The following is a 14,617-nucleotide window of genomic DNA, read 5'->3' as shown; positions in this document are numbered from 1 at the left end:
GTGCCAGAGAGAGAGAGAGGGAGAGTGCCAGAGAGAGAGAGAGAGAGAGAGAGAGAGCGAATGAGTGCTAGAGAGAGAGCGAATGAGTGCCAGAGAGAGAGAGAGAATGAGTGCCAGAGAGAGAGGGAGAGTGCCAGAGAGAGAGAGAGAATGAGTGCCAGAGAGAGAGAGAGGGAGAGTGCCAGAGAGAGAGAGAGGGAGAGTGCCAGAGAGAGAGAGAGGGAGAGTGCCAGAGAGAGAGAGAGGGAGAGTGCCAGAGAGAGAGAGAGGGAGAGTGCCAGAGAGAGAGAGAGGGAGAGTGCCAGAGAGAGAGAGAGGGAGAGTGCCAGAGAGAGAGAGAGGGAGAGTGCCAGAGAGAGAGAGAGGGAGAGTGCCAGAGAGAGAGAGAGGGAGAGTGCCAGAGAGAGAGAGAGAGGGAGAGTGCCAGAGAGAGAGAGAGGGAGAGTGCCAGAGAGAGAGGGAGAGTGCCAGAGAGAGAGAGAGGGAGAGTGCCAGGGAGAGGGAGAGTGCCAGAGAGAGAGAATGAGTGCCAGAGAGAGGGAGAGTGCCAGAGAGAGAGAGGGAGAGTGCCAGAGAGAGAGAGGGAGAGTGCCAGAGAGAGAGAGAGAGAGGGAGAGTGCCAGAGAGAGAGAGAGGGAGAGTGCCAGAGAGAGAGAGAGGGAGAGTGCCAGAGAGAGGGAGAGTGCCAGAGAGAGGGAGAGTGCCAGAGAGAGGGAGAGTGCCAGAGAGAGGGAGAGTGCCAGAGAGAGGGAGAGTGCCAGAGAGAGGGAGAGTGCCAGAGAGAGGGAGAGGGAGAGTGCCAGAGAGAGAGAGGGAGAGTGCCAGAGAGAGAGAGGGAGAGTGCCAGAGAGAGAATGAGTGCCAGAGAGAGAATGAGTGCCAGAGAGAGAATGAGTGCCAGAGAGGGAGAGAGAGAATGAGTGCCAGATAGGGAGAGAGAGAATGAGTGCCAGATAGGGAGAGAGAGAATGAGTGCCAGATAGGGAGAGAGCGAATGAGTGCCAGATAGGGAGAGAGCGAATGAGTGCCAGAGAGAGAGAGAATGAGTGCCAGAGAGAGAGAGGGAGAGTGCCAGAGAGAGAGAGGGAGAGTGCCAGAGAGAGAGAGGGAGAGTGCCAGAGAGAGAGAGGGAGAGTGCCAGAGAGAGAGAGGGAGAGTGCCAGAGAGAGAGGGAGAGTGCCAGAGAGAGAGGGAGAGTGCCAGAGAGAGAGAGGGAGAGTGCCAGAGAGAGAGAGGGAGAGTGCCAGAGAGAGAGAGGGAGAGTGCCAGAGAGAGAGAGGGAGAGTGCCAGAGAGAGAGAGGGAGAGTGCCAGAGAGAGAGAGGGAGAGTGCCAGAGAGAGAATGAGTGCCAGAGAGAGAATGAGTGCCAGAGAGAGAATGAGTGCCAGAGAGAGAATGAGTGCCAGAGAGAGAATGAGTGCCAGAGAGAGAATGAGTGCCAGATAGGGAGAGAGAGAATGAGTGCCAGATAGGGAGAGAGAGAATGAGTGCCAGATAGGGAGAGAGAGAATGAGTGCCAGATAGGGAGAGAGAGAATGAGTGCCAGATAGGGAGAGAGAGAATGAGTGCCAGATAGGGAGAGAGCGAATGAGTGCTAGAGAGAGAGCGAATGAGTGCCAGAGAGAGAGAGCGAAAATGAGTGCCAGAGAGAGAGAGAATGAGTGCCAGAGAGAGAGAATGAGTGCCAGAGAGAGAGAGAGGGAGAGTGCCAGAGAGAGAGAGAGGGAGAGTGCCAGAGAGAGAGAGAGGGAGAGTGCCAGAGAGAGAGGGAGAGTGCCAGAGAGAGGGAGAGGGAGAGTGCCAGAGAGAGAGAGAGGGAGAGTGCCAGAGAGAGAGAGAGGGAGAGTGCCAGAGAGAGAGAGAGGGAGAGTGCCAGAGAGAGAGAGAGGGAGAGTGCCAGAGAGAGAGAGAGGGAGTGCCAGAGAGAGAGAGAGGGAGTGCCAGAGAGAGAGAGAGTGAGTGCCAGAGAGAAAGAGAATGAGTGCCAGAGAGAAAGAGAATGAGTGCCAGAGAGAGAGAGATAGAGAGAGAGAGAGAGAGAGAGAGAGAATGAGTGCCGGAGAGAGAAAGAATGAGTGCCAGAGAGAGAGAGAATGAGTGCCAGAGACAGAGCGAATGAGTGCCAGAGAGAGAGCGAATGAGTGCCAGAGAGAGAGAGAATGAGTGCCAGAGAGAGAGAGAGAGAATGAGTGCCAGAGAGAGAGAGAGAAAATGAGTGCCAGAGAGAGAGAGAGAATGAGTGCCAGAGAGAGAGAGAGAATGAGTGCCAGAGAGAGAGAGAGAATGAGTGCCAGAGAGAGAGAGAATGAGTGCCAGAGAGAGAGAGAGAGAATGAGTGCCAGAGAGAGAGAGAGAGAATGAGTGCCAGAGAGAGAGAGAGAGAGAGAGAATGAGTGCCAGAGAGAGAGAGAGAGTGAGTGCCAGAGAGAGAGAGAGAGTGAGTGCCAGAGAGAGAGAGAGAGAGAGAGAGAGAGAGAGAGAGAGAGAGAGAGAATGAGTGCCAGAGAGAGAGAATGAGTGCCAGATAGGGAGAGAGAGAATGAGTGCCAGATAGGGAGAGAGCGAATGAGTGCTAGAGAGAGAGCGAATGAGTGCCAGAGAGGGGGAGAGAGAATGAGTGCCAGAGAGGGGGAGAGAGAATGAGTGCCAGAGAGAGAGAATGAGTGCCAGAGAGAGAGAGGGAGAGTGCCAGAGAGAGAGAGATGGAGAGTGCCAGAGAGAGAGAGAGGGAGAGTGCCAGAGAGAGAGAGAGGGAGAGTGCCAGAGAGAGAGAGAGGGAGAGTGCCAGAGAGAGGGAGAGGGAGAGTGCCAGAGAGAGAGAGAGGGAGAGTGCCAGAGAGAGAGAGAGAGAGTGCCAGAGAGAGAGAGAATGAGTGCCAGAGAGAGAGCGAATGAGTGCCAGAGAGAGAGCGAATGAGTGCCAGAGAGAGAGAGAATGAGTGCCAGAGAGAGAGAGAGAGAGAATGAGTGCCAGAGAGAGAGAGAGAAAATGAGTGCCAGAGAGAGAGAGAGAATGAGTGCCAGAGAGAGAGAGAGAGAATGAGTGCCAGAGAGAGAGAGAATGAGTGCCAGAGAGAGAGAATGAGTGCCAGAGAGAGAGAGAGAGAGAGAATGAGTGCCAGAGAGAGAGAGAGAGAGAGAGAGTGAGTGCCAGAGAGAGAGAGAGAGAGAGAGAGAGAGAGAGAGAGAATGAGTGCCAGAGAGAGAGAGAATGAGTGCCAGAGAGAGAGAATGAGTGCCAGAGAGAGAGAGAGAGAGAGAGAGAGAGAGCGAATGAGTGCTAGAGAGAGAGAGCGAATGAGTGCCAGAGAGAGAGAGAATGAGTGCCAGAGAGAGAGGGAGAGTGCCAGAGAGAGAGGGAGAGTGCCAGAGAGAGAGAGAGGGAGAGTGCCAGAGAGAGAGAGAGGGAGAGTGCCAGAGAGAGAGAGAGGGAGAGTGCCAGAGAGAGAGAGAGGGAGAGTGCCAGAGAGAGGGAGAGGGAGAGTGCCAGAGAGAGAGAATGAGTGCCAGAGAGAGAGAATGAGTGCCAGAGAGAGAGAATGAGTGCCAGAGAGAGAGAATGAGTGCCAGAGAGAGAGAATGAGTGCCAGAGAGAGAGAATGAGTGCCAGAGAGAGAGGGAGAGTGCCAGAGAGAGAGAGGGAGAGTGCCAGAGAGAGAGAGGGAGAGTGCCAGAGAGAGAGAGGGAGAGTGCCAGAGAGAGAGAGAGAGGGAGAGTGCCAGAGAGAGGGAGAGTGCCAGAGAGAGAGAGAGGGAGAGTGCCAGAGAGAGAGAGGGAGAGTGCCAGAGAGAGAGAGGGAGAGTGCCAGAGAGAGAGAGAGGGAGAGTGCCAGAGAGAGAATGAGTGCAAGAGAGAGAATGAGTGCCAGAGACAGAGAATGAGAGAGTGCCAGAGAGAGTGCCAGAGAGAGAGAGAGAGAGCCAGAGAGAGAGAGAGAAAGAGAAAGAGAGTGCCAGAGAGAGAAAGAATGAGCGCCAGAGAGAGAGAGAAAGAGAGAATGAGTGCCAGAGAGAGAAAGAGAAAAAGAGAATGAGTGCCAGAGAGAAAGAGAGAATGAGTGCCAGAGAGAGAGAGAAAGAGTGAGTGCCAGAGAGAGAGAAGAGAATGAGTGCCAGAGAGAGAGCACAAGAGAGAGAAGAGAATGAGTGCCAGAGAGAGAGAGCACAAGAGAGAGAGCACGAGAGAGCACAAGAGAGCGCGAGAGAGCGCATGCGCCAGAGTGCGTGAGAGAGAGCGCATGCGCCAGAGTGCGCGAGAGAGAGTGCGCGAGTGGAAGCCCTTGGTTTCGCAAACATTGTAATAAAAACGCTTGAACAGTCTTCGTGAGCTTGTGTTCTTGAAGCCATCTGCAACAGCAGTTATATAGATGAAACATTGTGAAATATATTGCAAACAGTTTTTTACAGTACTTGTACCCAGAATCCAACATCTTTGAACGAGTGTACCTAATTGTTCCAAGTACCCAACTCAATGGTACCCCATTATTAACCAAAGGATGAAAGACTTAAGTTAGCTCTGATGTGACTGCGCCAGTGGAGGATGTCCAAACATTTCCGTAGCAAACATAGCAACCCAATTAAATATTGTAGTACCATTAACCGTACGAGAATTCAAAAATTCTCACATTTCCACGTTTGCCTAGTTACCATTATTAAATTCTCTTTGATAGAGACATTTGGTTTTCTTTTTTGTGCTTTGAAATGTTGCTCATCAAGTACAGTTGAAATTATGTGCAGATTCGACTAGTGTGCTGCTGCGCTGTTGGAGGTTTCAATGCACATTATTGCTTTTAGTCTCTGTGTAGACGAGCTGAAGTATAAACCGAGTCAGATGGCAACCGCGTACTGCAGCTTGCAACGGCTCCTAAATAAAAGTGAGCGCCGACACATTACGATTTCAGTAGTATAATGGTTAGATTTCGCATCAGTAGGGATTGTTCTGCGGTCTTTGAACCCGTGGGCATGCTTCACATACATAAAGTTTCTCACCTGGGCGCTTAAAAAAAAAAAAAGCAGCAATAAAAATATCACACTGGTAATACAGAGGTAATTGCAACGGTTGAAGGAAAAAAAAAAAAAAAAGGTCAGCCACTGAGATTTTCCAAAGCTACTTATTGCTCTTCTTAATCCACACCAGTCCCCGAGAAAATGCACAATTGTTTAAAATAATTATCAACGCACGACAGCTTCTTTGAATAATGCTGGGTGGGCTTGGCTGTAGAATAGGCATCACATTCTGACGAATTTGTGGACTACAAGAAGAGTACATTAGCAGGAAGAGCAACACAGCTGTAGGTTTAAATTAAAGATGTGCTTGGAAAGCATATCTTTGAGCGCTATGTTTCTCGAACAATGTGGAAGACACTGCAACTCATGTGAGAATGTGACTGGACAAAACTATGCAGTAAGTCTCCAAATGCCACATGTATGTTACGAGAGCACACCGAAGCATGCATTTATTCAATTAACTTGCAGATTAAATACATTTTATGGGCGCAAGAAATATGCACAACAAAAATAAATTCACAATCCCCCCCCCACCCCAGTGCGCTAAATTTTACGGTGATCTAGATCTATGCCCGTTTTTACATACTGATGTAGCATAACTAAATATTGGTAACTGAGAAGCAGATGAAAAATGCACATTTATTTGGTCAATGACTAGAAATCACTAAAAAACGTCTGTACAGACTACTTAAAACAAATAGTACAAAGTGGACGCTATGAGACTTTGGGCATAAATCGATGAATAATGTCTATCATTTATTTACAACTTACCCGATATTTATGAACTTATACAATATCTTACAGTAACTTCCTTCATTACCTAACCTCCAGCTGTAGGTAAACATACCAAAAGGTTCGATGAACTGGTAGAGCTTCTCCCCAATTGATATTGCTTCAGTGTATTGTCGTAAATGGTACAGAATGACAGCCTGATTGTAGTACAGCATGCTGTTCTCAACATCGTCCAAGCTATCAATTTCTTCGACAGCTGAATGGACCTACAAAACAAAAGAGTTTGTGAAAAAAAATACTTAACCTGGAAGTATAGGCATATTTTTACAAGTATTTACTGTAAGGAATTAAATGGAAATCAACAGAATAAATTGAAGAAAGCATAGTCTAACCAAAATGGCAAGTGGGGAAGGATTGAACAAAGCCTCATAATTCATACAATATCAGACACCAGAAAAACTGACCAATATGTATTTGTTATGATGCAATGTGGTCAAAACTATTGCTTCAGAAAAGCAATTGACAGCAAGAGCAGAGAAAAGAGAGATAAGGGGTGTTTAGAAACATGACTATCTCGTGGCAACAATTGGACATGCTTTGGAAAAAGCTCAGATCGATCTCGTCTGTGCATCCCCATTATTTAAGCCAATAAGCACAAATGTTTACAAATTAGAAAGCATGTGCTTTTATTTCCTGTCTGGGCTGTACAGTGATCCTTCCTTTGCAACTTCTCTGCCCCACCAGTACCTGTCTGCTGAGCACCTTTCCTTTCTAACCCCCGCCAATCATAGCTGTTAACGCTCAAGCTGCTGTTTTTGCCTCCCCTGGGAGTGCCAGCATTTCCTCTGCCTTCCTCTTCAAGGGTCACCCCCAGAAAGCAGCACAGATCATTCTCCCTTACCCAACCCCATTTTGGAGCCAGCCTGAACAGGTCTCATTGCAGATGCATTGGTACAATATGTAGAAAGCCAGCATGAATATGTTTGTACAAAGGAATAGCAGCGTGTATTGGTGCAGCCAGCATAGACAGGTTATTTTACAATGGCAGTAACATTAGTGTTCTTACATGGCCATACTGGTATAATTTGTCACAACTATCATAAACTGTCTTATTACAGTGCCTTTACTTTTTAATGTTTAAGTGTTTATTGGTTAAGCCTTTTACACATTGGCAATCAAAGAGTAAAAGACAAACAATGTTTACAATTCGATAAACAAATCCAATAAATTTAATTAGCATCTCAGAAAACATCCAAAAGGTTTTTTTTTTTAAAATCCATCAAAATCTCAAAAGAATCAATAAAGCAGATTAAAAAATACAAAAACCTCAAACGTTATTATCCTCATTTCCTACAGATTTCCATCCACAGATAATAAATGGTGAAGCTCATTACCAGGTTTTCTCCTGCCAACCAGTAAGATCAAAACAGGTCCATATCAATAAAATTCATATCACAAATCAAATGGCGATATGCCTTTTCATAGAAAGTGATTAAATGTACACAGTCGGTCAATAAATGTCTCACAGATTCTATTGCTTTTTTACATAGTCTACAGCACTGGTCTTTATGGGGAATTTTATACCAAGCACCGATGGCTGACAGCGCTGGTAATTGATTTAATCTTCGTTGCATAATAAAACGTCTTGCCCCAGGATTTCGAAGTATTTTCGAAGGTTCTTTATATAGACAGATGGAGTATTTATTGGAAAGGATTGCTTAGTTTATTCTGAATAGAGTTTTTGGCGCTAAATGGTTACTTCTATTACTGCGATTCCAGACCTCCACCTTTTGTTTTATTTCTCTAAACTCAAGAGCCAGATTCCCGGTCTGCTCACAAGTCACCATTTTATCCAGGAAAGCAGAAATATCCTTTTTCCACATCTTTAAAGCATTACAGTTCGAGGTTTCCATCTATCTAACAAAAGGCTGTCAAGGAATTTGTAATTACCAAAGTTCATCAGCAGCTCGACATAGAAATTACACATACCCATCATCCTTCTTGTACTAAGTGAGATAAGTCCTAACTGACTAGAGATTGCTTCAACCAGAACCGTCTGGGACAGCCCCAGTGACTTCCTCCATAGTTTTCCTTCAATAATGTTTAGCCACTCTGTTTCTTTTACCAAAAAAACATCCAGCCCATATAGGGTACCAGGCACAATACAGGTTGTATACAGTTGGGTTAATACCTCTATTTCCTGCATGGTTTTCGTATAAACAAGTCAATAGCCTTGACCTTGATTAGTCCTATATTCGTTATTGTATTAGCAAGTATGATCTTATCCAGGTTATTAGTCACCAGAACCCCTAGCTACTGGTAGCCGTTTACCCCCTCAAGCTTGGTCCCCTGCATAGTCTGTTAAGCAGAATTGCATGCAGTACCCTCTGGGACCACCACATACAATTAGGACTACAGGTGCAAGGAAAACCAAACTTTGGTATAGGTCTGTGCTACACAGTTTTTGGTAGCGAGCCGAGCAACCAGGCTTATCTCAAGAGGGAATGTGAGCAGTACAAGAGGTTACACAGAGGTCTTACAATCACAGTGGTTCAAGTAGACGCTTACTCTCAAGGTTTCTTGGTAAAACAGTTATTACTTTTTTACACAGTCATTTAGAAAACATTCACTAGGAGGAGGCAAATTAATATCACACACAAACACACTTCAATACCAAACCAATACGTTTGAGTAAATTAGGCTCCCCTGAAATAGGAGCAAAATGGCATTTCAGTCACTTTAAAGAGTACAAAGGCACAAGTTAATAAAATAGATCACAAATACTTTCTTAGGCAGTGCAAAATGTTTCAGTTCACTAGAGGACTCGATTAAGTTCAATAGGCCTATGCCAAAGTCAATGGGCTAGTGTTTAGATAGAAAAGAGTAGTTCTTGTAGTAAACGGTAAAGTCTTTGCCAAAATTCTCAGAAGTAGTTTGTATGAAAAAGAATCATATGTTGGGTCACAAGCTGATTAGGCCTGTAAGTTTGGAGAGTTTCCAGAACTTTCACTGCGAGAGTAAAGTTCTCTCAATCGGGTTGGCACAGTACCTTAATATGAAGAAAAGATGCCGCTGAAGACGTTGGTTCCTGCAGATCTCACTGTTCCTAAGCCTCTGTCGTCGTGACAAGAGGGAGGACATTGGGGGACTCCTGCGCTGCACGGGGACTCGTCAAACAAGCTGGCAAATGGAAGATCTTCAGTTCGAGTAGCTGTAGTCAAGCACACAAGCTGTGTCCTTCCCTCTGGTTAAACCTAACCAGCTCCGAGAATGGTATCCAGGTGGCTTACGAGTCGATTGGTCCCACCAACTCAAAGGAAGAAGTCGTCCTTGAAGGGGCTTCTCTGTCGAGATGAACTTGGCCATTCGGACCTGCAGCAGGGCTTCACCGGGCAAACCAACGGTCCAGGAGTTGCAGCAGCCGTCCTCTTCCAGGTCATCTTTGGTTCTTTCGTGGAATAATTACTGAATGGGAGCAAGATCTAGGGATCGTACCCTTGGCCAAAATGTTTGTATACAGCACATTTGTTTAAAGGAATAGTGCGCTCAGAAAAGTGAAATGGCACGTTAGTTGTAAATGCAGAAGTTTAAGTCAACCCCGCATGAAATACCTTGCGTGTTACTTTTCTCCAATTTCTTATGAATGCACCGGTGCTCTGGATAGTCCCCAACTGCACAGATCCCAAAAGGCAGACTCTGTAGGCTGTGACTGGCAAACACTTGCGCACCACTTGCTCAGTTTTAGCTGATGGCAGTGCTTTTGAAGTAATTAGCTGCTTCTCCTTAAAGGGAGTACTGCCAAACACTTGAACCACCATCGCTAGGATTACTGCCATCCTAGGCAAAGCCAACATGATAGCGTTCGTATGTGGAAACAATGGCATTTGTTAGCACAGCCAGCACATTTTTAACAGACATTCGAGGGTTTTACAATCTCATGATGTTTAATACCCCTGAAAAAGGTGCTCTCTGTAGAGCGGATCACAGATGGGGACTGCAAATTATAAGCAAACCCTGAAGTCTTCATATAAAAGCATTTTAAAAAAATAATAAATTCGGCTAAGGGCCCAAAGGAAGCAGCTCCAGATTGCGTTTGCCAGTATTCGCCTGCAGCAGTCAACCAGCAAGGACTGGCGAGGTTAGTGTGGTTCGGTCAGGGTGTACAGCCATTACTGCTCCCCACATAAACTGACCAACCAATCTAATCCTCCATTAGCTTGTAGTCTGATGCACACAGCCCATAGTTTGTATAGTAATCTAATCTTGGATCTTGACACAGGTGTTAGCCATTTCTTAAACCACAATTTCAAGGTGCTGCTGCATTTTATATTATGCACCCTTTCTATGCCCTTCTCCCTCTATCCAGCCATTTGCTGTATAGGCATATTATAAATACCTAATAAATAAATCAAGGTGTTACTCCATTTGCTATTGTCGACACATTTTAAAGCCCATCTCCCTCAATCCAGATGAAGTAGCCACTGTCGCCTCAGACTCTCACATCTAGCCTTCCCATCTAAAGTACTCTCTCAATCACAACCCCTCCCAGTGCCTCCAACCCGCCCACCTCAAGCGATACCCTTGCAAGACCATGGCGATCAGCATTCTCTCAAGCCAGACACAAGCACTTCCAAGATCCCCACCCCCTCATGCTCCCGTACATCACCACCACACTCACCCAGACTCATTAATGCACCGACTACCACCGACCACATACAAGAGTAGCTCCAGAATACATCACAACTACCTGAGAAGGCATCACAAAGTAGACACAGAAAACTGAATAAGATTTTAGTACAAACCTTTATAACTAAAAATGGAGGGTTGGAAAATGGCCTAACTTGCCCTATATTAAAGGTGGAATGTTCCTACCTAAATAAAACTAATGATAGTCAATGTCAGGAAGTCCAAAGCAAATGTTTGTGTCCAAAGAATAAGTTACTCTCTTACCTGGTAACATTCTTTCGATGGGGTGGTCCGACGACATATTCCATATCTTTGACAGTAATCACCACAGCTGTGCTGCTTGGGAAAATCTTACGGCATCTGCGTCCTGCGTCGATGATGTTGATACGCCGTCCTTGAGGGCCTCCGTCGAGCCGACGTCACAGGATGTTATAAGTAGGACGCACGACGCCCGTAGTCTCAGTTGTAGTTTTTTCCCCAGAACGTGTGGCACCAATCAACTGCCATTATGACCACAGAAAGCCTTGCGGAAACGTAAGCTGCAAAACGCACAAGAAATTCTGTATCGGGGCAGGCAGGGAGGGAGCGATATGGAATACGTCGGACCATCCCATCGAAAGAACGTTACCAGGTAAGAGTAACTTATTCTTCGAGGGGATTGGGTCCTCCGACGTATTCCATATCTATGACTGACTCCCAAAGCAGCACCAACGTAAGGAGGTGGGAAAATAATTTAGAATATACCAATTTAAAATGCCCAATCAAATTGCAGAGTAAAGGACCACCTTGCCAAAGGCCAGATCCTGCCCATGGAAAGAATCTAGGGAGTAGTGACGTACAAAAGTACAGACCGAAGCCCAAGTGGCTGCATCACAGATGTTATGCAGGGCAGTAGAGGCAGCCATAGCGCTAGTAGAATGGGCCCGTAAGCCTACCGGAGGGTCCTTACCCGCCAAGCGGCAACATTCAGAAATTGCCAAGATAATCCATCTAGACAAAGTCTGCTTAGTCACAGCTTGTCCCAAATGCCTTCCAGCGTAACCAATAAAGAGCTGATCGTCCACTCTGACCCGGGGCATGCGTGAAATGTAGAAACGTAAAGCTCTCCCCTTCCTTACCGGGATGTGGAGGAGGCTAAAATGCCGGAAAAATAACCTTATGGCTTAAATAAAAGTCGACATCACCTTCGGAAGAAAGGACGGACGAACTCTAAGGACAACCCTGTCCTTATGAAACACAGTGAAGGGTGGCTTAACTGAAAGTGCCTGTAACTCACTCACTCTGCGAACGGAAGTGACCGCACCTAAAAAAACAGTTTTAAGGGTTAACCGTCTCAAAGGACAAGAATGTAAAGGCTCAAATGGAGCACCCATTAGAAACTTGAGAACAAGGTTCAAATCCCAAAGGGGCACCTGGAAAGATGACGGAGGGAACACATTAGTGAGCCCTTTGAGAAACTAAGAAATTAAAGTAATTTTAAAATAAGAACACTCCTTAGACGAGCACTTAAATATGTACAGGACCGCCAGGTAACCTTTAACGGTACCCCACTTGCAAGCCCCTGTGGGCTAAAGAAACCAAAAAAGACAGAACCACAGGAATGTCACATGAAAAAGGATCCACATTCTTAACCCTGCACCAGTTGCAGAACTTTCTCCAACGGCAACGGTACAGGGACTTTGTTGCCGGCCGTCTGGCCGAAAGCAACACCTCCATCACGTCTTCAGGGAGGTCCCAATCCTTATACCTCAACCTTTCAGAAGCCAAGCATTAAGGTTGAGGGATCTGACCTCTGGATGGAGAACCTGACCCCCCCCCCACCTCCCGTGAGAGCAGATCGTCTCTGTAGGGAAGACAACGTGGAGGGCAGATTGACAAGTCGAGAAGGTCCGGGTACCACGTCCTCCGGGCCCATGCCGGAGCAATGAGGATCATCCGGGAACAGAACCTCTGCAACACTTGCAGGATGACGCGGACTGGAGGAAACGCGTACAGCAGCGGGAAGGACCACTCCACTACGAACGCGTCTCCTAAGGCTCCTCTTGGAGGAAGTTCCCGCGAGCAGAACATGTCGCACTTCCGGTTGACACTGTAGGCGAAGAGATCCACTTGAGGGGTCCCCCAAAGGGCAAAGATCTCCAGGAGAATCTCATGAGCCAACTCCCACTTGTGAGCGATCGCGCTCTGCCTGCCCAGAGCGTCCGCCGTCTCGTTTGTCTCCGGCCAGATGAACTGCCGAGATCGACATTTCCTGCTGGATGGCCCAGAACTAGAGCTGTGCAGGGAGGCGATGCAGAGGAAGTGACCCTGCCCCCCCCCTTTTTGTTGAGGTAGTGCATGGCCACTGTGTTGTCCGTCAGAATCAGGACATTCTTTCCTTGCACAGTCAGCAGAAAAGCCTTCAGGGCAAGCCTGACGGCCCTCAGCTCCAACAGATTCATATGGAGTCTGGACTCCGACGGAGACCAACGACCGCTGACTGTCAGCTTGTTGGCATGAGCTCCCCATCCCGTGAGGGACGCATCCGTCACGATCGTCACCTCTGGCCAGGGTAGCCAAAACCGAGCCCCCCACATCAGATTGCCTTCGGCGGCCCACCACAGAAGGTCCTGGGCGACCAAGGGCGGCACCTGAACGGGGTCCGATATCCTGCTGGAGGACCGAGACCACTGGAGCTTGAGAGCCCATTGCAAAGATCTCATCTGCAACCTGGCCTCTGGCACCAGAAGAATGCAGGATGCCATGAGGCCGAGCAACCTCAAGAACTCGAACGCTGGCAGACTCTGGGCATGTCGTAACTTGTGCACCATCTGCTGAATGTGGTGAGCCCTCACCTGGGGAGGAAAACACTGCCCCAGGGACGTGTCGAGCACTGATCTGATGTACTGGAGCCGCTGAGTTGGCGTCAAGTGGGACTTCTTTAAGTTGAGGGAGAAGCCCAGCTTGTGAAGGGAATGGCAGGCGACGGACAGATGATCCAGGACTTGCTTGGGAGAGTGCGCCCTGATCAACCAATCGTCCAGGTAGGGGTAGAAGTGAATCCCCCCCTTTCCTGAGATACGCTGCCACCACCACCATGAGCTTGGTGTAAACCCTCGGGGCAGAGGTCAATCCAAACGGCAGGACCCGAAACTGAAAGTGCCAGTCGCCAACCGCGAACCGCAGGTACTTGTGCTTGGGATGGATCTGCACATGAAAATAAGCGTCCTTGAGGTCGAGAAACACCAACCAGTCCTGAAGTTAAAGGGCCTGGAGGACTTGAGAAAGAGTAACCATCTTGAACTTGTCCTTCCTGAGGAGCTTGTTCAAACCGTGCAAATCCATGATGGGTCTCAATCCCCTGTCTTTCTTTGAAATCAAAAAATAAGCGGAATACCATCCCTTGTTCCTCTCCGCTACAGGCACCAGTTCTATGGCGCCTTTCTCCAGCAGGGATTGAATTTCCTGCGCAAGGAGCGGACCCGGACTTTTCAAAGAGAGATTCCCTGGTGGATTGTCACGAGGCCTCTGCCGGAAAGGTAGACAGTAGCCGTGAGCTATGATCTCCAGAACCCACACATCTGAAGTAATGGCACGCCAATCTACAAGATGCTGCGTCAGCATTCCCCCAACCGGAGAAGCATGGGCCTCATGACTGAACTGAAGAGGTTGCGACAGTGCCTGAGGGCAAAGAGGCAACTGCTTGCGCAGCCTTGGCATCTCGAGTACCTTGTTTTCCACCTCTGGTTTCCCCTTTGACTTGCAGCTCCTCTCAATTTACTAAAGGACAAGTAATATCGAAAGGAACCTCCCCTCCATTGCTGTCCCCTAGGACGAAAAGGTGGACGTTGGCGAACTGCAGCGCCCAACGACTTCGCTGCAGCTTTAGGAGGTCTGCAACCTCAAGACTCTCGTCAGCCTTGCTGCCAAAAAGATGGTCACCATCAAAGGGCATGTTGAGGAGCCGGGCCTGCACATCAGGAGCAAAACCCGACTTGCGCAACCACGGAAACCTGCGTATTACGGTGCTCTCCGCCATGGACCAATGCCGCAATCAACCATGTCCAAACCCGACTGAACGGATTCACACAGGGCATCCTTGTCATCCTGCACAATAGCAAGGAAACCATCCCGTTCCTCCCCTTCGGGAATATGATCAGGCGCTAAGGACCATAGTTCCACAGAGTGTGTGAAACGAGACAAGGTACAAACT

The 14,617-nt window shown here is 47.8% G+C and overlaps 1 protein-coding gene across 6 annotated transcripts in view; it reads right to left on the bottom strand.

Annotated features, from left to right (window-relative positions):
* The window catches only part of CNOT10 (CCR4-NOT transcription complex subunit 10), a 1,248,840-nt gene that overhangs the window by 1,128,240 nt on the left and 105,983 nt on the right, over positions 1–14,617 (bottom strand). For all 6 annotated transcript variants that reach the window (XM_069648815.1, XM_069648816.1, XM_069648817.1 and 3 more), the window contains exon 4: positions 5,855–6,005. In XM_069648815.1, the coding sequence (XP_069504916.1) occupies positions 5,855–6,005 (151 nt within the window). The remainder of the gene's footprint in view (positions 1–5,854; positions 6,006–14,617) is intronic.

Source organism: Ambystoma mexicanum, chromosome 2q, assembly GCF_040938575.1.
Source record: "Ambystoma mexicanum isolate Mex_15411 chromosome 2q, UKY_AmexF1_1, whole genome shotgun sequence".
NCBI classification, from domain to species: domain Eukaryota; kingdom Metazoa; phylum Chordata; class Amphibia; order Caudata; family Ambystomatidae; genus Ambystoma; species Ambystoma mexicanum.
This window is presented reverse-complemented; position numbering and strand designations above follow the sequence as displayed.